The sequence below is a fragment of the Chiroxiphia lanceolata genome, chromosome Z (genome assembly GCF_009829145.1).
Source record: "Chiroxiphia lanceolata isolate bChiLan1 chromosome Z, bChiLan1.pri, whole genome shotgun sequence".
Classification (NCBI taxonomy): domain Eukaryota; kingdom Metazoa; phylum Chordata; class Aves; order Passeriformes; family Pipridae; genus Chiroxiphia; species Chiroxiphia lanceolata.
Genome location: NC_045671.1, coordinates 9,866,802 through 9,891,692, shown reverse-complemented (window position 1 = coordinate 9,891,692; position 24,891 = coordinate 9,866,802). Strand labels below are relative to the sequence as shown.

Genomic DNA, 24,891 nt, shown 5'->3' with positions numbered 1-24,891 from the left:
TAAGTGGCTAAAAGGGGAGTTTGGATTAGATATGAATAAAAAGCTTTCTACCTGCAAAGGTATTTCATCTTGGGAGTAGACTACATGGTGGATCATATCAACCCCTTGAGGGAAAAAAGAAACTAGGAGAAGTTTACACGTAGCTAATCCTGCTTGTGGTGGGAGATGGTCCCTTCTGGCACTGTTTTTTATTATTTTGCTAGGGCACTTCTATTCACGGAAGCACAGAGAGGCCAGAGCTCATTTTACCTCTGCTCTGAAAAGCTGAACAGGCCAAATCCAGCATCTGCATAGGTACACTGGCTAAGGAGCAGGAGTGTTCACCTCTGTGCTGGGCACACTAACCTGTTCTCAATCTGACTTCATTTCAGTGGAAAATGGAAATCACAGCTGTGCCCAGGAAAAACACCAGCAGTGCTTTATATTTGGGACTGTTTAGTAGTGCCAAATGTAACAGGCCTTTACAGCCCCAACATCACCTAAAAAGTCCAAATTAGACCCCCAGACTGGCCAGTTTGAAGGCAAGGGCTATGTTTTCTTTCCATGGCCCTGCACTGTTTGACCTTGGTTACTGCTGAGGATCCTGGCACTGCCACTCACCACCACAGCACTTCAAGAGCTCAAGAATTCAGATTTCAAGAGCTAAAGTCAACACAGTTGTGAAGTAACAAGGAAAGAAAGGATGCCTGCTATTCAAAAGGTGGCAAGCAGAAGGGAGGAAATGCTTGGCACCATTACAATGCTCTGTTTTTGTCTGTGGGGCTCTGGTGTGAAACACAGCAGCTTTTTAAATCTCATCTGGTGCTTTTCTGTACCTTGGCACAATGTCACTTTTAACCCCATTGCTACATATGTGTGCTACGTATTTCATACAGAAAATATGGTTTCACTTGCTTTACCACCTATTAGCTCATTTTAATTGTTTGGACCAATCATTCTACCCAGGGATGTCTGCTAGTCATTAGGGTGAGTCAATAATGAGTTTGCGTTTTAATCGTGTACATGGAAACACTGCATTGCCGAGAACTCGGCTAAACCACTTAGGTTTGGTTTAGATATGTTTGGTCTGGAGCACAAGGAGGGTATTTCTGCTGCACGCAGTCACTGGAGGATCACAGCCACATGGATCCTCTGTGCAGAATGACATTCTCTGAAACGACCACAGAAACTGCCACTTGCTTTGGTGTAAAACCTGACCTTCAGCAGCAGGGTGTGCCTGAGCTGCTTTTGAGACCAGATACTGCTTCAGCTCTGGGCTTCTCCTGGCAGATGTTCCCCGTGGCGCTGCAAAGCCCTTGCACACACAGCCAGGGGCTGCCCTTCTATCCCCAGCCCTGTCACCAGCACAATGCCAGGGGCCAAACCCAGCCCCTGGCAGTGCAGGGATGTGGGTCAGACTCTGTTGTGCTCTGCTGTCCATTCCTCAGACTTCAGCTCTGCTGCTACATAGCAGTGAAATCAGAAACAGATTTGCCTTCCTTCGGGTTTCAAACAGGGACTTTAGTCTTTTGGGATTTCACTGACAAAGCCAGGCAGTGATTTTACCATACCCTAATCTGCACAGTGCTGTTATTAAGAGTGATGATGGTTTTGTAACAATGCATTCTTTGCTAGAAGGGTTATATCTGGCTTTGAACAATTACTGTGTGATTTAATTAACTTTTCCTTATAATATACATTCTGCCTGGATTTGGCAATTAGCCTTGTGGTTTTTTACAGTATTCTGCATAGGAAAATGTTGCTATCTGCACTTAAAAATCTGTGGAAGAAAACAACAAAAGTGTTTTAGGTAATTTAATATTTCTGTGAAAAGAATTCTTAAATTCTGCCAACTGCGAAAGTGACCTCTGCTTAAAATCCAGCTTTAAGAAATAGTCTAACTGTGGTAAAGATGCGAGAAGCAATTACAATTTTAATATAATTCTTTACTTATGTCTCACGAATGTTTTATATCTATATTTTCAGTCCTTAAAAACAATGCGACTCAACCTTATATTAATTAGCAGAGAGGTGTCGAAGTGTCATTCAGCTACTGCCACTGGAACTTTTCCTAATCATGTTTTTCTCCCTCTAGACTATGACGTCTGTGCTGAAGCTCCCTGTGAACAACAATGCACAGATAACTTTGGGCGAGTCTTATGCACTTGCTATCCTGGGTACCGCTATGATCGCGAGAGGCACAGGAACAGAGAGAAGCCTTATTGCCTGGGTGGGTAGAAGTGCGTGTTGAGCTCATCCCTGGTTAATGATGTATCCTGCTCCCCTGGGTCTTTTAGGAATCCGTTTAAATCTGAAACCTTTCTCACTCTCATAATAATGATTGTTATAGAAGAAATGTGGGTTTTACCTATGTTAAGGATTGCTTAGCAGAATTAAGAGATCTAGATTCCCCTGAAATTATTAGAAGGTATTACCTACAACAAAACATATATACTCATATATACTCATTGAAGTGTTGGGCTGATGTAATTTTTCCTTTAATTCCTCTTGCAGGTTGTGAGCTATATTTGTGGAATATTAAAGCATTATAATCAGGCCTAATTATGAAAACTAATCCTTGGAGTTTGATCCAGATCTAATTCAGGACTGATCATTTAGATATGGTCCTTGTGTGACTAGTCCTGCCCTGCCCTGCCCTACCCTGCCCTGCCCTGTGTGGTTTGCCATGCCAGGGAGCCAAGGTTTGCAGGATTGAGCTTTGCTTGTGAGCTTTTCAATGCAAGGAAATGGTCCAGCAGTGTTCACTGATAAAATGCCAGGTGTGTTAATAGTGCAGCTATATTTAACTACAAAATCTCTTTATATCTCTAAAGGAAGCCTTTTACTGTATTTGAGGTCTGAAATCTCCATCTGTAGGACATTTTCTAACTTCTGCTGCTCCCCAGATATCGATGAATGTGCCACAAGCAATGGGACTCTGTGCTCTCAGATCTGTGTCAACACCTTGGGCAGCTACAGGTGTGAGTGTCACGAGGGCTATATCCGGGAGGAGGATGGCAAGACGTGCACCAAAGGAGATAAAGGTAGGGGCCACTGGAGTTTAAATGTCCCGGGCTTAAGGGACATCTAAAAAATTGATCTTTGATGAAGAACTGCTCCCTACTCTACACTTGGAGCTGAGGGTCCAAAGCTGGGATGTAACTGATGCTCCTGGAGAACCAGAGCTGTTCACTGGGCACTTGAGCACTTGTGGAACAGTCCTGCCACGTGCTCTGCTCCAATGCACAGTTGCATTGAGGGATGTGGAAAGAATCTTCCCCTGGAGAGGTAGAATGGCTGAACAGTGAAATTTGGCATTACATCTTCAGTTAGACCATTTCTGCTGGATCCAGCTGCTAAAAGCCATATTTTCTCCCATATCAATCTGAATTATATCTATTTTGTGGACCAGAGCTCAGGAGACACAGGGAAAAAAATTGCCAGATGATGACTCTGACAAACCTTCATTATTTAAATAATTTCAGTAACTTTAATTTGTATTTACATACCTATGTTTGAGGTTAGTAAATGGCCCTGGATTGGGTTGTTAGTGCCCCTTGGCACTCAGAGGCTCAGAAAAGGTGGGTCTGGAAGTTCAACACACATTTCAAGCATTGCTTAAATCAGTTTCTAAATTACATTGAGTAACACTGAATTCTGCTGACCTGCAATTAGTTTGTGTGTCTCGTGGCTGCAGTCAGATTTTTTTTCTTATTTTCATTTTATTTCTTAAGAAAATAAAATGCAATGGGAGAGGGGCAGAAGTGAGGGCTTTCCTTTCACTGTTGGTTTCAAAGTATACACATGTGCTGTGCATAAATGATTTTACGGGTTTTGACCTCATCCCAGTCATTAAATTACCACATTGAGAGTACGGAAGATTAAATACTGATATGAAAATTTAAAAAGAAAGGAGGAAGCAAACACCCTGTGCTCTGAAAAAAAGACCCAACATCTTTTGATGAATGGTGACTTATGATAGGTTCACCAGTTAATGCCTGAACACGGTATCATAGAGTGCTCCAAATCCCACTGGATGGCCAGAGCAATTTATAATTTTGATTTTCCTCTGAAAATGTGTAACTGGAGCCACTCCAGTAAATGTAATTGTTCCTGGTAATTTTCAAATGTTTCTTTTTTTCCTCATAAGTGTGTGTGCATGGGTCATAAAGCAAAGAGATATAACTTCTATAATCTCCTTACAAATATTTTTTTTACTTAATTTTTCCTCTGGGTAGTTCAAATTTCCTGATAGGGTAATGTCCAAAGCATTCAGGATAACCAACCATTCAAATATACAAGGCTGTGGAAATAATTCTAATATTTGAAAAACACTGATTTTACACTGAACACACATGGCACATAAAAATGTCAGTTCCGGTAGTTAGTCTGGAATGGAACACCCACCAACTCTTGAGACAGTTCCCAAATCATCTGTGTGAAGCAGAGAAGGATGCTTTCTGCTCAGTTACCCTGCAGTACTCAACGTTAATGTCACTAATTGTCAGACCTCTGGTGAAAATTAGGGAGGAGCTGGCTATCGCTATTTCACAGGACTTGCGTCCATAACTCATTCCAAAGGAAAAGGTTTCATGAGGAACCAGCTGTAGCGATGCACCACCCCGTGGTAAATCCCAGCCCTGCACTGCATCTGGGCTTGAGCGACTTCCAAATGAACAGATGATTTGCTTTTCGTAGTAGTCGGAACACTACGATTTTATTTTAATATTTAATATTGTGGGAGACAAAAACACACGTACTCCTCTCCATCTCTAACAATGTTGCATGTTTCCAGAGAGATCATACTCATGTTGTCATTGTTCCTCGCCTGAAGGCTGCAATTTGGACACTTTCTTGGCTCTGTAAGTGGCTTGACTGAGAGTTTGGTGTTGGTTCGGGGACAGAAGAATAGGGACCATTTTTCCTGCATCTGCAGTCATGTTGCATTTGACGGAGACAATACAGCTGCCCGTGCAGAAGCAGGCAAATTAAACCATCTCAGCAGGCTGAGCCCAGATAATACAACACAGATGATCAAATCCACAGCCTCCATGCACAGACCGCCTGCAGCAGAGCTCCCGCAGAGCTCTCCCCTGCCAGCGTCTCCTTCTCTTCCAGCATCAGCAAGGCAGAGCCTCCAAGCACATGGAAAGAAAACACACAACTTCCCTGAGCGGATCTCTTAACTATAGGTGCCACTGGCCTCACCAGCATCTCGCCAAGATTAAAGGATCCCCGTCAGGACAGCAACATCATGTGTGAACTAGACTTCATGCTTTGGAAAGCCTTCATAAAAATGGGGAGGGTTTAAGACTCCTCCAAAATAACTTTAGTTTCCTAGCATAGGTCTGTGCAGTGGAAACAGGCTCTGTAAGTGCCTTGCTCAGTGTTGGTCAAACTGGCCATGGCAGGTGATCTCTGTTTCTGTACCATGCGTGGGTGTCTCCATCTAATGGCTTCCTGCCCCCTCTGGCCTGTCCTGGGTGGCTTCTGGCTTTATCCATACTTTCTTCTGGCTTTACTCGTAGTCTGGTCCTGATACAGGATTGGATGCGGGTAGAGTGAATGTCTGATGGATGACTCCTTCCCTGGGCAAATCATCACCTCTGTCTGGTATGAGTTAGGGGGATTCCACCTCTCTCCTGGGATGCAGCTCACGCTTGCTTATATGAGGATGTTGGACTTCTTCCTCCGACAAGTCAATACAACCGGATTTGCAGAAATCTCACTGGTATGATATTTCCCAAACATTTGCTGATCCCCCCAGCATTCATCTCCATGGATTGTTACAGCCCTCTTTTATCTGAACTTGTCAGCCCCGTGTGCTGCATCCTTCTGGAAGATAAACTGGCTTTCATAATGAAACACAAGGCCAAATTCACTGCTTCCTAATCTGCTCATAATTCCACTGGTTCTAGGGGGATTACATTAGGTTTCAAATAGCAGAGACTCTGGCAGTTTCTCCCTATGACTCTATGTTGCTTTCAGCAACATTTCTTAACAGAATATGACAGAACTCATTTGGTGAGACAGCTATTAAAAGAAATTTTGGTTGAGACTAGTACCAAACACAGACTTTATTGGCGTTTGAAAAGAAAAAAAAAAAAGCTTTTTTTCCTAACAGTTCTATTTATGTATATTTATAAATCCTACACAGGTCCAAAAATGGACATGTCAAGACACAGGGTTTTTTTAAGGGAAGATGAAAAATTGGAGAGGGAGAAAGAACCGCACAAAACTGCCTTGTGATCAAGAGAAAATTTATTTTATAGAAATGTCAATAGGCGTCTGGATTAAAGCACATCAATTCCTTGTTAAGGAAAAAAAGCCCTGCACAGTGCAGATTATTTAATCTACCAGAAAAAGGTCCATGGGCAAAGAGGCTTTGGAGGAAGTTAAAGGCAAAATGATTAGCATTATGAATACAGCGGAGAGGAAGGAAAGCAGCAAATATTGTGTATTTGGGTATCTTCATACAAATGATGGATTTCTTCTGAGAGGTCTTTTTGCCAAATAGCCTTGGATTCAGTGTAGCTTGATTTGATGAAATTCTATTCTCTGCTATGTAGACTTCACTGGAAAACACCAAGTAGTACCTTCTGGCCTTAAATCTTTGAGCCACCTGAACACTGTACAGAAAGCTGTTCAGGTACCAAGCCTGTGTTATCAGAAAGGGCTGTGAATCTCAAACAGCAGGGTGTGCTTGCTGCCATAAATATGGTAAATAATATATGTAATATTGTAGTGCTGTCAGAGTGCAGCAGTGGGAACAGGTAGTTGATGAGTGGGGAAAACCTTCAAGCCTTTGCCTCCCAATCTTCTGATGAGTTCAGTACTCATATCAGTCTTAAGGCTTCTGTTTGTTCCAGCATCTTGCCCTTACAGCTCTCTTCTACCTGATTACGAGATGAAACAAATCTTTCTCTTCTAAAAGCAAGCTTACCTGATGTGTCATTACACCCAATGGACAAAACATACTGAAGAACATTCCTTAGAATTGTGTGTAGGTGGTCCATAGATAACCATCAGATTCTTTCTTATTGGACCCTGCAAACACTTTAAGTCAAGTACTACATAATATCTTTAGTATTAGAAACTTCTGGGTGTATTTAAAATGATGCAGATGTTTTCAGAATCAATGCACATTTCTGAAAAGATGAAGGCTGTATAAGTGTGTGCCCAAGTGGGAAGTACAACACAATAGCTAAGCACATTGCAGTTGATCCTTTTGGAAGATTTGGAAGATTTCCTGGCTTTAACTAGGAGCACCTGCAGAGTCGTTCCATTGCCGGACGTGCCCTGAAAGATCAGACTTCAAACATGCCTGATAACCTGCCCAGGTAACATCATACAGGGCCACACATTTTATGCAGAGCCACTTGATGCTTCTCAGCAACTGTATATGGAAGGGAAAAAGTTCACCTGGAGTTTGCCAGTATGTATCACCCTGTGGTTTGGAAACCAGATTTCTTTTTAAGCAGACATCTGTTACAACAATGCTTGTTTGTTTGCGATGCAGAAGTGCTCGACTGTGTATGGGACTGGGAAAAGGATAAAAATAACATTTGCAATATCTCTTACAGTTTGAATCATTTAATGGATTCCTGAAAAGATCCCATTCGTGCATAGTATCAACAGATGTGACCTCTTCTCTTGTGTGGATTTAAATCCCTGTCATTAATCTCAATCCTCGTCTCTGCTCAGGCTGATTCCATGCATGGAGAATAACCCACAGTGATAAAGAGCAGTTTGTGAAAAGTGAACAAAATTACCATATTGTGAGGGATTTTACTGTAATTTATAGCATATGAAAATTTGCCCTTCAGGGGACTGTAAATTGGTTCAGATCTATGGGGTTAGTCTACCCTAAACACAAAGATAAAAGAAGGGGTGTAAACTTTTCCAGGTATTAAAAAAATGAATTCTTTGGGGACTGTTAACTGAAAACAGCTGCTTTAAAAATGAGCTTAGAGCTGTCCCTGCGAAGTTTCTCAGCCTTTCATAGGAATTCACAGTCAAAGATTTAATAATGGTAAGATTCTCTTCTCTTTTTACAGTCTGGGGAAATGTAACAGCCTTCAAGTTTCTTTTGCAGTCACTTTATGAACTTCTTTCCTTTGGATCTTTATATTTATATTGGAAGCTGCTTTCTTTCAGCTGTGCTTCCAGAGAAATCTGAAAATGTGGCGAAACCGGGGACATGCTGTGCCTCTTGTAAGGAATTTCATCAAATAAAGCAGACGGTTTTACAGCTAAAGCAAAAGGTATGAACACTGATCAGCCATGTCTTTACCAGATCTGCATGTTTTACAACAACTGAGATTAAATTTAAGTATTTGGAGCTGTCACTGACATGTCGTTCTTGTACCCATAAAGAGGATGGCAATATATTTCAAAATCATGTAAGAATAGCATCTCTTCCTTACAATTCTGTATGGATTCTAAGCAGATTGCAACCCAAGTTCATGTACGTCTGTTACCAAGCTGGTGGTAATAGACTCTGGCAAACACCCATCCCGGGCTGAGCCCAGCTTTCTTGGCAATCTGTGCTGGCCTAAGCTTTTCATTCACTCTGGATGCACGGGATTTTGGACTTGATCCACCTTCAGAGTCAGCAAGTGCAAGACATTCCGTAGATGTAGGAACATGATTTTGCATTAATGGGGTGCTGATAACAGGATTCTTGCTTTCTTAGGTGTGGGGCTAAACTGGAACGTCACTAGCTTGAAACATCACTCTTCTTTTAAAAAAGAAAAACCCTCAGTCCCAAACCTTTTTTGCTTTCGCTTGTCTTCTTACAAGTAGAGAACAATGCATTTAGAAACTTCCCCTGGCCTTTAATTGCTCTTCTATGTAGCCTCCTTTTGCATTTGAGTTAGGATTGAAATAACCCAAGGACCCAGCCTCAGATCTGGAGAGCCTAGTGCAGGGATGCACGTGTAATGCCTTTTCTGGTGACATCTCCTTTGAACATTCATGTTCTTTCAAACTGAAATGTTCTGCAGGAATATTCTCAGCAATTCATGCTGACAGGCTGTAATTATTTCACCCAGGGTACTAATTTAATTTCACTGTGTCAAAGCACAGTTTGATGTATTCGCTTGTTGCATTTAATGTTATTCCTCCAGTTACAGCAAGAAAGAAATCTGCTTCACTAAAAATGAAATTCACTGAGGTTAGAGACACTCTTTATCTCAAAAATCTCAAAATGTCATGTTTTCCTTCCAGATCAGCATGAAGACAAATGTGGAAGTGACAGAATTCCATGTGTGATAGAAATTCTGTTTTTCAAACAAATGGTAGCACACAAGTTAAAAAAGGATCTATGCTTTTGCATGGCTGTTTCTCCAGCCACTCTCTGTGATGCTGAACAGACTCTCACTGACCTCCAGGGAGGGATCTGGAGTCACACTGTTGGTCATGTTGTTTGCTGCAAGAATTGACTGATGGACTCAATGGAAAGTTTTCTTTGTCTAACTTCCACCCTTAGGTGCCTGAGTTCAAAATGTTAGATGCCTGTGTTCAGGCCATCCATACCTGTCACTATGGGCACCTGTACAGTAGTTGTGGTCAAACTAAGCAGCTCACTCTTACTTCATAGCTGTCCTGTCACAGTACATAGCTTAATTTTTCCCCCAGTATCTTCCTACTGAGACTTGACCTGTTTGGCACCCTCAGAGGGAGCCCACTGGGTTGTGCCACATACAGATAGAGCTGGAAGAGAAGGTCCCTGATACCCTCAGCAATTTTACTGCACAGAGAGGAGAGCTTTTGTCCATGCTGAGAGGAGATCTGGCCCACTACTAATTCTCTACCCAGGGAGACATCAACTCTTGTGTTTCACCCACTGCTCCGCATGGTCAAGTTCTTCTGGAGAGGATGTCTCTCAATATCTGTGGTTGAAGCTGTTCTGTTTTGTGTAGAAAAATTCATTTCTGTCTGCCAGGGAGACAGTGTATGGAATGAGTCTTCAGTCTTGTGGTTAAGGCTTTCAGATTTTATGAACTTTATTCAAAATTGTGGTTAGCAGAAAAGCCTGTGTGATGCTCTGTCCCGATATGCTAGAGGTCTGTGGGATATCCTACATTGATCCCAGACCCTGATGGAAGGAAGAAGAGTGAAAAGCTGAAAAACTGGGGGAAAGATATCTGACACGCTGACAGACTGCCAAGAATTTTTTTAAAAATCAAGTAAGCTAGATTCTATTGCACAGATGTGTTTAAACACATCTTAATTAGAAAGCCATGTTCCACATCACTCCTGAAAAGCACTGTCAAAATTTGTCTAAACCACAGATTCCCTAGAAACTACCCAAAACTCCAGATGCAGCATGCAACACAGCATATGGGAGTTTTGTTTCTAGAACAATCCTTCTTTGAAATTTACCTTCACTAATATTTGCATGCACATGGAACAAAAAAAATATTTTCCAAGGTCCATTCAGATTTGGAGCTGTTGATGGAGAAAGCCAAGGTCATCCTGGACCAGGATTCTGGTTCAGTTAAAAGGTGAAACAAATTAGGCTAGTGAGTATAGCCAATCCCTAAGAGGATGTGAGTCAACATCAAAAACACATAGTTTGGCTCCGGTGCATTTAACAACCATTTTCTGTCCAGAAGATATCAAAGAGTAGTGAGCTAGACCAGAGCCTGGGTATTTTGGCACTCCTAGTCTATGCCTCAAGTCCAGCTGACTCAGTGGGGAAGCATGTGTAGATGCTTTCACAGCAGCTATGTGATTGTTTTTTTACATACTCAGTTGTTACAACAGCCTTGCTGGCAGGAAGAAGTCAATATTTAAGCAACAGAAAAAAATACACGTCCAAATCCTCTTCTTGATGAGTCTTCACCACTACATGCACCTTTTTACTCCAGCTTGCCTATTTGCGATATAACGTGGAGAGTATTCACGGCAGAGTCTGTGTACTAAGTGACATCTATTCATCAGCTGGGACAGATCCCCAGAATGAGATCTGTTGAGAAATATATGCACAAGCCCAAAAGAGGACTTCAATTAATCCGTCACCCAACAGCGGCCACCCCTAAGGAGAAACACTTACTGAAAATATTCTCACAAAAACTACCTGAAAAATATAATGTTCTCAGGTGGTCACAGGATTTATCTTTGCATCTCAGTTTTGGCATGACAGCACTGGCACTGCAGAACCCTTGGTTGATTCGTGTCACATAGCAAAAGTTTTGCAGCATGATGGTCCTTGCAACCCTTCCATTTGTATCCAGCCAGGAACCTTCTCTGACGGAGTGAACATGCCTCTGGTACACGAAACTTTGCTGACCAGAGCCAGACACTGGAGCTTCCCATGCTGGTCCCTGGGCAGTGTGGCTCTGTCAGCCCCCAACTACTGCACTTTCCTTTTCAGTCCCAGGTGTAGGACGCTGTGAGCCATGGAGTAGCCCTTCATCTTCAGTAGCCCCTCACTTTGGTCTGTACTGCAAGGTCTGGGGTGTTGGCTGAGAAAGCTGCAGGGTCACTGGTAAACAAAGCAGAGGTGTTTCTCTGGAAAACCAAAGATGATAGCTCACCCCAGAGCCGTAGGTGTGCTGGATCCCCATTTTCTGTGTGAGCAGATTCATGCGAGTGAGCATTTAAGGAACACGCTGTGGGAAGTGTTGACCTCGTATAGCCACTGATTTCTGTGGGAGCGGAGTGAATCTACCCAATTCCTGTAGGACTTATATAATGACGCTTAATTTACCTATAGTGCAGTCAACATGTCTTTGGAACTGCAGTGCTTTCCAAAACCTAAGTAACAAATGGCTAATAAATCTTAATATTTCTGTCATTGCATTTTGAATTCCAGCCTCAATGATCAAACTGGTGTTTCAGAAATGCCACCAGAATCATCAGGATTTCTAGGTCCTTTTTTTTCCCTGAGTTTTTTCCTTCAGAACTGTTCTGTACCTCCAACCCCAAACTGCAAGCAGCACTAGCTGCTCTTAAGTTGCATTCTGTAAGTAATAATTTGTTTGCCAAAGGAAATTTGCCCAGTTATAGTAGGCACTGAAAGTGCATAGCACTGGTTTTTTTTCTTGTGCATTACAAACATTAGGTTTGCAGTAATGACAGGAGAATGTATATCAAATAATTACAGAAACCAGTAGGAGTCTTGAGAACAACACAGTTCAGGGAATTCCAAATAGCTGATGAAAAGCAATGTCAGACAGCAGGAGTCATCATGTATTTTATTTAGTGCAGCTCTCCCAGGCAAATATTGCAGAATTCAGCATCAAATTGTCGAGTGAGCCAAATTCCTTCAAGGAAAAAAGCTCACCCAGAGATAGGTCTGTTCTGGTGTGGCTGAAATAGCTCTTCAGTTCCATTTGGCAGAGCACAATCCCCAACTCTACATGCAGCTGCTCACCACTAATAAACTTCTTTCCTCTCTGCAGACCAGCCTCCTGGCTTGTCATTTCCCTTCAGCTGCCTCTGGAGAGACTAAACATTTGTGTATTTTTCTAAATATGTTTAATTATTAAATATGTTCAATCTGGACAGATTAATGTTTCATGGATAATTAAACATGTAATGGATAATGACACTTCAAAATATAATGTGCAATTCTTCTTACATTCTCACTTACTTTATCTTGCGTCTCTATCCAGAGAAGATCCAGACATCTGTTGGGTTAACTAGTATGGTTACAGGGCCGGATCCACTAAAGATTTGGGGTTCTCATTGAAACCAATGGAAAGTCAGCGGCTTGTGCTGCAATTGAGAACTTAAATATCTGAGCAAATGTTGCCCTGAGAAAGGAAGAGTAAATGAATAGAGGAAACTTCAAATAAGGAAAAGCAGGCTTCCTGAGAAGATCCAAGTAGTTTTGAGACTTAGGTGCTTCGGAATTTGTTGCTGTATCTCTCCTGAATTTCTCCTGTTCTCCATTGGATTGGCTTTCAGTGTTTCCACAGTGACTTGAAAAGCGAACAGACTCACAAAGTAACTTTTTCTTTCCTAATGATTTCAATGAAAGATATGATTAAACCCTTTATATTTTCCTGAAATATTTAAATGGACTGTTTTTTCTTGTGAAAGCTTAACTAAGAATGGAATTTATTCAGCTGAACAATGACGGTCTTACAGTGATTTTTGGTTTTGCCAGGTTGCTTTGCTACCAAATAATGCTGCTGATCTTAGCAAGCAAATCACTGGTGAAAAAGTGCTTGCGTCTAATGCATATATTCCTGGCCCCCCCGGCCAGCCTGGCCAACAAGGCCCTCCAGGTAAGATACAGATGAGGGGTAGAAGTGTTCAATACTACTAAGAATAAAAATAATAAGCTTCAGTCTTTCAGTGTGATAGGATTTTATGTGTTTCACATTTTGATTGATACTATTATAATTTGCGTTTTCGCATTTTGATTGATGCTATTATATTTGCATTTGTGCTAAATTTGAAAAAAAAAAACTTTCTGGTTGTTATGATCAGCCTCTGCCAACTGTCTAACATCATCCACTGTGTCTCCATGTGTTTCTTGGTGAGCAAGCTGTGTTTGTCCCATATGTGTTAAATTTCTCCCTCTCAGTGGGATATCTCACCTGCTTCAGTTGTCATTTCCTGTATTTTAACCCTGTCTTAAAACATTCTCTATTATTTCAGGAATATCAATTGCTTTAGCTCACTGTCAATAGTAGAGCAGAAAATATGCTTTCAGTTTGTGGGGGGTTGTGCCAACTGTTTCATTTTTCCTCATCTGGTTTTGCAAGGATTTGGTTTTATGTTGTGTTCAGATTCAAAGGAATCTGAAAAGAAAAGTATAACTCTACTCACACCTTCTTTGCTAAGGTATAGATTGAAACAATGTGAAAAATAGAGGGGTCCTAAAGCTCTAACTTAAGCCAGACATCTTGCAACTGACAGCCAACAGTACTAAAAATTTTGGAAATCTAATTTTGGGTTAGCAATAAATACAAGGAATTTTAGCATTGTGGTGGATTTCAGAAAGATTCTTACAGAGAACTAGCAAATATTCCTTACAAGGATTTTACTCCCTATTAAGCTGTCCCCTCCCTTCATTCCTTCCTTCCCTGTGTTTATACTCCCTTTTGCAGTCTCACTTTGGTTTTTGAGCCTTTATCTCATTTTCTTGGAGGATGAGTACCTTCAGTTTTCAATATATCGTAAATACAACGACAGTGTGGTTAGAGGTTTTGCATCAGATTCTGAAGGGTACAATTGCCTTGCAATCCCCCCAAGACAGGCCTGACTCTCCAAGGTTTTCCACCCACCAGTTTTTCCCATGAATGAGCTGTCCGAGGTACTGTAGAACTCTGCTCCCCCTAAAATCACCCCCTCTGCTGCTCAGACAGGGGGAATCCCAGAGAGTCATCTCCGAACTTGGGTTGTCTCCTTCTGAAAATCCTAGCTGTATATATTCTGTCCCGCTGAACCCTCTTTACTCTCTGTCTTTCACCTTCTATGTCTTTCATGTGTCCTCAGAAAAGTGCTTTTCCCTCTAATCAAAAAGCATTTCAGCTAGTGACACTTCAATGGTCTCTATTTTGTGCAAAGGTTGTTTCGGGTGTCTGATTTTCTGGCTTTCATTTCATAGAATTTCTCTTGAGCTAAACATACATTTGTTGCCTGTGTGCTTCCTAAAAACTAACATGCTCTGCTGAACCAGCGGAAACTGAAAAGGATATAAAGCAAAATGGAAGAACAGAGCCCTTTTTGCCCCTAACACTTTGGCTACTGTACTGGGCAAAAGAGAGGTGCAGCCCACCACTGGAAAGGGCTTGCTTGTGCCAGTCATGTAGATACCATCAACACAGAATTCCCATGAGTTTTCTGAGGCTTTCTTTTTATCAGATATTCCTCAAATGTGACTTGTTCTTCTTTGTGTCAAAATGAGGCATTTTTGCTTTTCTTTTAGTTCCCAGTCTGTGTCCCTAACCATCTGGCAGTGGCAGACTTGGATTCTTTGTATATACAATATTGAATTGTTTAATTGATCATCTCTTGTAGCTACTGTGACAAAGAATATTGTCTCAGAGGGCTGCTGATGTGCATATGCAGATGTGTTTGTTGTATTGTTATGGATTTGGATGTGTTAAGGTAACCAATCAATTGGGTCATTCAGAAAATGATCATTCCTCACTGTTTGCACTGATGAAGTGTCCTGAAGGCTTTCCCTGACAGATAACCTTTTCTGTTGATTACAGGGGCTCCAGGACCGAAAGGGAGCCAAGGAGTTCCTGGGCTACCTGGACCTCCTGGACAGCCAGGCCCTCGTGGATCCATGGGACCTATGGGCCCATCTCCAGACATATCACATATTAAGCAGGGCAGACGGGGCCCCGTGGTCAGTATTCTCATCTCCTGTCATGCCCTGCACAATTGGCCTTAGCTCCACAACTTCTCATGTCCTTGTGAACACTTTCTTTTCTCTTGCAGGGCCCACCTGGAGCCCCAGGGAGAGATGGTAGCAAGGTGAGGAACAGTACTAATTTCTGTAAGATGGACATATGTGCATGTGAAGTGAAGGCTTGCTAGAGTGAAGGCTTGTCTCTCTGCACACTTGTAGACAAACCCTTTCACCATCTCATTTCCTTTGCTAAGATAAAAATGTCCTGTTGTCCCACCCCTTCATGTCATCCATCTGCTATTTTGTGTTTGGCTTTGCTAAAGTCTTGCAAATACTCCTTCCAGGCTGTCAAGCAGCCTTCTTTCCTTTCCCTGTAGATCTTTAGGCTTTTCCCTGAAGAAATATCAATGATTTAGCCCTTTTCATTAGATAATTCTTCTGTGAATTTCTCCTGTTCACCGCTTTGCTTGTTACTGTGCAGGACAAACATCAGAAGTGCCCCACTCTGCTCCCTCTAAAATCAGTGGCAATTTCCTTTCTTTCCTCCTTCACTTTCTTTACTTTTTCCAAACAAGCATCAGCTGATGGTTCCTGACCTGGGGACAGTAAATAAGGGAGACTGCAGAGGCAAACAGTGGGGGTTTTTTTGTTTTCTTTAGTCACAGCAAACTAACCATGGTGGTATTGATTACAGGGGGAGCGAGGTGCACCAGGACCGAAGGGGATACCTGTAAGTATTTCTCACAGGAGGAATTTACACAACAGAGTGATGCTGACTCTTAATAACAGATCAGCCAAAAGTTTTTTTAAAAAAAACCCCTCCTGTGTCAAGAGCAAAGGTACTTTACATACACAGAAAATTTTATTGGAAACAAAGTAATTACCTGTTTTCATCCAGGTCTTTTTTGCCTGCACACCTCTTTCCTTTCTGGATATGAGACTGGAGGCAGTAGATATCCCTCTGCTCTACAACAGTGCTGGAACATCCTCAGAAGGCATGAGATCCCATGCAGAGTGCTAGTTAGCACAAATTCAACCTCAGCTCCTATTTGGAGTTTGATCCCTGGAACCTTTTAAAATCCTGCCCCTCATCTCTCTGGGGTTTGGGAAGCTATGGGCTTTGAGTCAGTCATCAGAAGAAGGATGAGTATTTACAATCTCAGGTGATTTACAAGTTTTCAGTATTTACAAGTTTTCAGGTGAAATTGTTTAAAAACCTCTGGGGTCCCCAGCACAGGAAAGACATCGACCTGTTGCAGTGAGTCCAGAGGAGGCCACCCAGTTGATTAGAGGGATGGAGCACCTCTGCTATGAGAAAAGGCTGAGAGAATTGGGATTTTTCAGCCTGGAAAAAATAAGGCTTCAGGCTGACCCAATTGCAGCCTTCCAGTACCTGAAGGGGCCTACAAGAAAAATAGAGAGGGACTTCTTACAAGAGCCTGTAGTGACAGGACAAGGGGGAACGGCTTCAAAATGAAAGAGAGTAGGTTTAGATTGGATATTGGGAAGGAATTCTTTACTGTGAGGTGGTGAGGCACTGGCACAGGTTGCCCAGAGAATCTGTGAATGCCTCATCCCTGGAAGTGTTCAAAGCCGGGTGGGATGGGCCTTTGAGCAACCTGGTCCCTGCCCATGGCAGGGAGGTTGGAACTAGACGGTTGTTCTACAATTCTATGAATTAACTTCTTGTGCTATTTTCTCATAGGTGGAGTGGATTTTTAAGAGTGTGTCCATCAATGTATCCTCAGTATTAAACAGTTTAGTTTAATGTGTGAAGTCAGCTAAAATTAGATACTCTCTGCATTGTAATTATCAATATATTTAGTAAGTGATGGACAGCAGTGAGATTATCATACTGAAAAGATACTTTCCAAAGAACAGAAGTCTTTAAAAAATGAGTTGTTTAGTCATTCTAAGAATATAATTTCTGTCAGTTTAATAGGAAACAAGACGGGGAAGCAAGATTTATGTCCTCTATTCCCATGAGGTGTTAGGCTACTCTTAGGAAATAGATGCAGCAAAGGAATTGTTAAGTGACAAAAGGGCTGAGTATCTTCTAAATGTAGGCTCTGTCTGAAAAAAAATTTGATTCTTTTGAAAACTGTTTCCTGAGCAAGTTGGTTAAAAAGCAGACCACTAACTTTTGGCAATTGATACTATGCAGTATTTTACTGAACTACCCCTACAAGGGTAATTCTATCAAGCAGTTTGAAAACTGTAAGAGCAAGGTGGTTTGTTATTAATGACCATGCATTGTGACTGCAGGGCCCACCAGGTTCATTTGATTTCCTTTTGCTGATGATGGCAGACATCAGAAATGACATCGCTGAGCTGCAAGAGAGAGTGTTTGGACACAGGACTCACTCATCAACAGAGGAATTTCCATTACCTCAGGAATTTACAAACTATCATGATACAGTAGATTTTGGATCTGGAGAAGACTACAAACCACGGGCAGCACCCAGAAACTCCAGGATACAGAAGGCAGACCATCCTTAGCTATGCCCACTGAAAAATAAAGCCCCTTTAGAATTCTTCAATATAAAAGATGCACTGACAATGTAAAAAAAAAAATATATATATATTATTTCCCAGTTTTCTTTCTGCTTTTTCTGAACCATGCTGCCTGTACTGTAGCTTTCCTGGTTCATGGTAGCCTCCTTGCAGTAATTCCATACCATCAAGCCTGCACTGTGCATTGTACCTATACTATCAAGAAAACCTTCTCAGTATATAATATGACTAAGGCATGCTCTAGCTAATAATGCAGACCACAGCATTCCATCTGCCTACTTTGCATTCTATTTCCAAATGACCCAAATCTTGCCAGGGACAGAGGGGTAGCTGAACATCATCCTTGAATTATGCCAATAATGAAAACCTTGGTCCACAGTTACATTATAAATGCAAATATATTATACCACTGAAGTCAAGTTTCCAGCTACTGTCCCCAGGCTTAGGACAGTGTGAGAAGTGGATCCCTGTTTCACAGCAGAGGCCAACTGTAAGTGAGATATTGTCTTCTACTATGCCCCATTGTGGCAGAAAAAGGGAAAAAAAGTATGGTGAAGCAGTGATACAAGGGTGCTACTGCTTGATCTGGAAATTATTAGGCTTTGTGTTGCTAGAGTATCATTCAAAGACAGTCAAAAGATGTTCATCCTAAACTAACACTACTTTTTCTTTACCATTGTCCCACTGCTCAGTGTGAAGGCCAGTTACCTTTCTCAACAGGTTCATGTTGAATACACTGCACAAAGATGAGCAAGATAAAGGGGATGTTTAAAACAGGAAAACCAATCATAAGTGAATCAGGCAGGCTTATTGGCAAGCACAAAATCAATCCCAGCCTTGCAGAAAGAGTCAGATTCTGACCTCCTGCATGTTCATGTCTTCCTTGGTGAAATTGAAGTCTGAGTGAAATCGACACCAGAGAGAGGCCTCGTGTTTGCAAAGAGCTTCCATCTGTTTTGTTCCTCTGCTGCATGAGATCAACCTAAATGGCTTTCACCGAACTGGAACACAGAGTGGCAGTGTACTTGGCTGGGTGTATGGAGGAGTATGAGTAGGTGCAGGAGTGCACATGACAAAACATTTCAACAGGTACGAGGATGGCTAAGTGAGGTACTGCACATGGGATCCTGTATTTGTGAATGGGGATAAAAGGGAGTGCCCTTTATTTACACTGGAAGATTGGATGCACAAGTTAGACCATACCTCATGGGTGATGTATGTTACCATTTCTTTTGGATTTCCACAGCTCCTGAGGACTTTGCCGTGATTGGAATATAAAGGAGTATATTAAGCACAAAATTTCAATGTTGTATCTGTGTAGCTGCTACTTCTACAGTATGTCTAGTGCTCAGTGGTGTCCATGTTACAAATTCAAAGCAAATCTTGTTATTTTGCCGTATTTTTCAGGGCTTGCATGTTCTAATAGAATAAATACAGATAAAAATATAAGCAGGGCCTTTTCAGATAACACATAAAGGTTTGGATTCCCTTCCATATTTTCTAGGCCAAAAGATAGTTGGTGTAATCCTGACACCACCAGTACAGGTCATGTGGTGTAAACAGTTGGCTCTCTAGACCTTTCATGTCTGTTGTGTGTCGTCTTAAGAGGATGTATTCATTCCTGTAGCTGTTTCCCAGCTTCTCACTATCACTAAGCCATAAGCAAGGGCATTAACTTTTAAGAACATGAGTATTCTGTATTCCTCTTCACCTTATGTCTTTATCAGTATTTACAAGGCAATGTCTAAGTCACAGGGACAGCTGAAAAAAAAGACAGTGGTCTTACCCTGTGGTTCTTGGGCTTCTCCTCAGTCTGGGAGGACCTCTGCCAGCAGCTGCAGATCCAAGTAGGCTTGTGAACCTAAGGGAGACTTGAGGAAGGAACTTGTTGCCAGAAGAGGGATGCTCTTATATGCAGCAGGCTGAAAGAAACCTCAAAGACAGCATATGAGGCTTTTATGGCAGGCAACTAAGTAAAAATTACATCATTTATGAATATGCAATTTTAATCAAATTTGTTCGGTGTCAAATGTTGTATTTTTAAATCTTTCAAATTGCGTAACTCTTGCATATGTTTACCAGTACACTTCATCACCTGCTGGGCCAGGTTGGTTCCCACTAGAGAATTAGTAGCTGAAGATTTTTGACCATCACTTACAAAATTACATAACTTACATTAGATGCGCCACTTCCTACGTATCAGCTAGATTCTATTGCCCCCTGCCCACAAGATGATGCGTTCTAAAAAAGGCACTTATTTTCGTTCTAAGCTCTGCTTTTTCAAATATAGAAACATACCAAACGAGAAGTTCCCACAATTTGACAGTCAAATTGAGGGAGAGGTGACAATTGCCCTGCTGTGCATAAGTATCCAGGGAAGGAAAATTCTGAGACTCGACCAGAAAAGTAGATAAAACATGTGCTTTGCTATAAGTACAGAGAGTTGTTCTAGAGGTTCATGACTATAAATATAGCACATGTTTACATGACTTTCTGAATAGAAACCTCAGTGTCTTCCCTTTCTGGAGTCAGCATCATTGGTTTCCACAGCCTAGAGCTGGGTTTCCAACAGATGAGTTTACTTCATTGAAAAAAGGTGACAGAAAGTGCTCCCTGGGCTTGTCCTTGTCTTTCACCCTTCTCAGTCCAGACTTTCTGCCCCAAAGCTGTTCTAGTCCCAACAACAAGGGGGACACTATGGCAAAGACAAGTTCAGCCAACATGACACAGGAATTCCTAGAGCAGAGAGAGCTCCTCTGAACACAGCTGGCAGGGAAGGGTCAGCCTCCGGTCTGCATCCAGCTATGACCTTCCTCATTTCTGATTAATGGTATGATAACTTTCATAACACATTTTATCATCAACATTTCATTAAGATTTCTGGATAAACACATAAAGACACTCAGAAAAATGTCATTTTCTTCAGCACACCCAATGTTTTATAATACCAGCACAGAGGAATCATTTCAAACTTTAGTTTCATTATGGGGTAGCCAGAGAAGTCATTACCTTTCAAATTATTTATTACTCTGTGGCTCCAAAAATAACAAACTTTCCCAAGAATCCAAAACAAGAAAGTAGAAACTTCTACACTCATATCTAGTCTCATTACTAGGCTCATGCACATGACAACTTTGTTTCATATAAATATTATGTATAATTTTATTAGAAAGAAATATTATTTTGATGTTAAGACATCAAGTTATAAGCAGAAGGATAATAAAGAATTTGTTATTTTATTAATATTAGAAATATATTTAATGGAAACATTTGCAAGAGTGTGTAGTGGTGGGAAAATTCTGATTGCTAATGGGATTAACAAAATCATGAATCTTGAAAAATGTTTTCTTTCAACACTGTGCCAAGTACATACAGGTTTAGTCTTCCTTACAAAGCTGTAATTCTGGCATGGAAGAATTTTTATATCGTCATGCTAAATCAGGAAGAGAAGAGGAAAATTGATTGTAAATGGAATTAGGGTAATGCCTGGAGTTATTATTGGCATCACAGCTTACATAGCCTTCTTCCTAGAAGTGTTTCAGAGTTAATATGCCAAGTCCCAGAGCAGCAACAAAAGATGGGGGTGGAGTCCAAGTCTCTTAATTTCGCATTAAAATCCATATGTTTGTTCCTATTACACATTCCAATAACTATACTGTTCACTTTATTTATATATGAAATACTAAAATGTGTATAAGATGACTGTGATTTTATGATGTATTCATAATAACAAAGATATTTTTTCTTACACTGTTGGTAGCTGCTTTTGTTACACATCACTTTCTCTGAAATACAGTAATGTTGGCTGGAAGAAACAAATGGAGGGAAACCTCCTTGTGCTGCCTTCTGGCATTTTTCTTGGAACTGAACTACACATACTGCCGTAGTCCTCTGACTATGAGGGATCAGCTCTTGCAAACTAGTGTGGGTTTCAGTCTTTGTGGGAATAAAGCACAACACCAGCTCCACTGTACGGATGGTGGCTCCCGCTCTGTGTGAGGCTGGATCCAGCAGCCTTACCCCACTCTGTCAGCGTTCACAGTTTCTGCACAGCCTGGGCGTGTGCTACGGGGGTCTGAAGCTCTCTGGCATCCTGCCACCAGCACTGTGGAAAGGAGGGGAATAAGACACAGGCTCTGTCAGGCCTCGCTTGCCCCTCACACGTGGCCCAGCTGCTCCCTGCAGCCCCAGGAGCATCCTGCGGGCTGTGCCCCATCACAGCTGTAGTGAGCAGCAGTGGGGAGCCCGGCTGCATTCTTTCCTCCCCACAGAGCCCACCCTGCCTGCCGATGCCACAGGGACAGAAGCAGGGCTGGTACCCCGGGCTGGTTGTCATTCCTGGTGGGATCCGGCTCCACCGCTGGGACCCAGGACTTGGGTAATGCAAAGTAAAACGAAAAGCATCTGTAAATCATACTGAAACATAAATAAGAAGAAAGAAAAAAAAAAAAGGCTGGAACAATCATAGTAACAACTGTCTTGGATTTTACAAAGTAGGTAGTGGAAGCAAAATATTAAAGACAAAAATCTATGGTTAGCAGATCTAAGAATGAAAAGGTAGACAAAGAAGTTCCCAGTTGTACTTGGAATTTTATTTTTCCATGACTGGATGATGATAACAGAACAGAATTGACAAGAATTCATGAAAAGCAGAGTCATTTAGCGTCTGCATCTGGGGAAAGCCAGATGGTATAGTCACATGACATGATGATGCAGTTTAATTTTGATTTTAATCACACAGCAGTTTAATCAAGCTAGACATTTTAAAATCTGAGTGGCTAATTAACTTGCATCCGATAGTTTTAAAAGAAGTAGCAAAAGACCGCCGGGACTGGCAGCAGGATCCGGGGGCAGTGCGGCCCTTTAGCGCCAGCAGCACCTCCGCCTCTCTCTGCCGGGTCTGTCCCGGCTTCCCTCTCCCGGTCAGACCTCCCGGTACGCGGCTGCGGGCCGGACTGTGTTAGGAACAGCACTGCCAGCGGTAGCGGGAGCTGATCCTGCCCCTCTACTCAGCACTGCCGAGGACATATCCGGAGCGCTGTGTTCCGGGCACCTCAGGACAAGAGAGATGTGGAGGTCTTAGAGCGGGTCCAGTTGAGGGGTACAAAGATGAGTAAGGGACTATAGCGTCTCTCTTCACACTAAAAGGCTGAGGCAACGGGGCGTCTTCAGCCAGAGGAAGGGACGACTGAGAGGGGACCTTATCAATCAACGTGTCTCTAAAGGGACGGTGTCAAGAGGACAGAGTCAGGCTCTGCTCGGTGGTACCGAGCAACGGGGCAAGATGCACAGGAAGTTTCAACGAAAATGAGGGAGAACTTCTCTACAGTGTGGGTGATCGAGCACTGGAATAGATTTCCCAAAGAGGTCGGGGAGTTTCCCTTACTGGAGATATTCAGGAACCGTCTGGACGCAACTCCGTGCTATGTTTGAAGCAGGGAGCTTGGACCAGATGACTCCAGGGCAGCTCCTCCCAACCCGGCCCAGCCCGGGATACTCAGGCTACACCTGTGACTACATCTCCCGGCAGCGCCCGGGCGGCGCGCGGGAGGCCGGGAGGCGGCGGCGGTGGCCGGGAAGGGCGGGCGGCGAAGGGCGGCGGGATGCGGCTGTCGGTGGCGGCCGCCATCTCGCACGGCCGCGTGTACCGGCGGCTCGGGTTCGGCCCGAAGGGGCGCCTGGACCTGCTGCGGAACCTGGTGACGGCGCTGGTGCGCCATGAGCGCATCGAGACGCCCTGGGCGCGGGCCGACGAGATGCGCGGCTACGCCGAGCGGGTGAGCGGCGGGGCCGGGCCGGGCCGGGCCGGGGTTTAGCGCGGGGGTGGCGGGCGGGCGGCTGAGGGGCCCTGACCCGCCGCCTCCTTCCTCCCCGCAGCTCATCGACTACGCCAAGCGGGGGGACACGGACGAGCGCGCCATGCGCATGGCGAACTTCTGGCTGACGGTGAGTACCACCCCCCCCTCCACCCCCGCATTCCCAGCCCCGGATCCCTCCTGTTCATCCCGCCGCGGTGCCGGAGCTGAGCGTGCCGCCCCGCAGGAGAAGGACCTCATCCACAAGCTGTTCAAGGTGCTGGCGCCGCGGTTCCAGCCGCACCCCGGGAGCTACACGCGCATGCTGCACATCCCCAACCGGGACGCGCTGGACCGCGCGAAGATGGCGGTGATCGAGCTGAAGGGGAACCCGCTGCCGCCGCTCGTCCGCCCGCGCCGCGACTCCGAGAAGACGCTGCTCAACCAGCTGCTCAAGGGCTACCGGGAGGACCTGCACAGGGCGGCGGCCCCGCCGGGCACCCCTGTCTAGGGGTCCCCCCGTGCCCCGAGGGGCTGTCCTGGAGCACGGGAATGGAAGGTGTGCGTCGGGAGGGATGGAGGTTGGTCGCTAACCTGAGGTTGCCATGGGAGGCGCGCACAGTTTACTTGCTTCTTCCCGTGGTTTGAATAGAGACTCGGCAAGAGGAGGAAATCAAGCTAGGAGCCCTGGTGGTTGATGTTCTCTGTGTAAATAAACTTTGTTCAGAAAGTTCAGTTTGCTTCTGTTTGAATTATGTTTACAGAAACAGTTAGGTTGGAAAAGACCTCTGAGATCGTTGAGTCCAACCTGTGACTGAATACCACCATTCCACCTAGACCATGGCAATGAGTGCCATGTACAGTCTTTCCTTAAACACCTCCAGGGACAGTGACCTCACCACCTCCCTGGGCAGCCCATTCCGGTGTCTAATCGCCCTTTCTGTGAAGAAGTTCTTCCTAATGTCTGACCTAAACCTCCCCTGGCACAGCTTAATTCTTGTGCATGAGCATTAGTAACACTCCAGCAAAACCTGGCTGTGTTACAGGTTCTGGTCACACAGCTGCGCTCTGGGGCAGCATTGCTGTGACAGAGCTACATTGTTTCCTGGAAGGCAGTGTGCAGCATTTCAGGGTAGGAAGTTCAGTGAAAAATGAGATACTTTTGCTGTTTCAAAAAGTGCTGAATACAAATAGGGTGGTAACACTGAGATAAGTCCTATATAGAGACAGTATCAAAGGAACTTGTCTTATAATAAGGTGGCAGCACAAGTAGGAGTTGTT

General features: G+C 43.3%; 2 protein-coding genes across 2 annotated transcripts in view; both read left to right on the top strand.

Moving 5' to 3' along the window:
• Positions 1–21,563, top strand: part of CCBE1 (collagen and calcium binding EGF domains 1) — a 97,345-nt gene extending 75,782 nt beyond the window's left edge. The window contains exons 4-11 of the mRNA XM_032676314.1: positions 2,075–2,209; positions 2,886–3,023; positions 8,137–8,243; positions 13,100–13,220; positions 15,159–15,298; positions 15,391–15,426; positions 15,996–16,031; positions 17,567–21,563. Of these exons, the coding sequence (XP_032532205.1) occupies positions 2,075–2,209; positions 2,886–3,023; positions 8,137–8,243; positions 13,100–13,220; positions 15,159–15,298; positions 15,391–15,426; positions 15,996–16,031; positions 17,567–17,800 (947 nt within the window). The 3' untranslated portion in view covers positions 17,801–21,563. The remainder of the gene's footprint in view (positions 1–2,074; positions 2,210–2,885; positions 3,024–8,136; positions 8,244–13,099; positions 13,221–15,158; positions 15,299–15,390; positions 15,427–15,995; positions 16,032–17,566) is intronic.
• Positions 21,564–23,374: 1,811 nt separating this feature from the next.
• On the top strand, positions 23,375–24,345 carry MRPL17 (mitochondrial ribosomal protein L17). The gene is made up of 3 exons (XM_032675639.1): positions 23,375–23,592; positions 23,693–23,761; positions 23,858–24,345. Exons 1-3 carry the CDS (start codon positions 23,419–23,421, stop codon positions 24,119–24,121), a joined length of 507 nt encoding a protein of 168 aa, XP_032531530.1. The 5' UTR covers positions 23,375–23,418; the 3' UTR covers positions 24,122–24,345.
• The last annotated feature ends 546 nt before the right edge of the window (positions 24,346–24,891 follow it).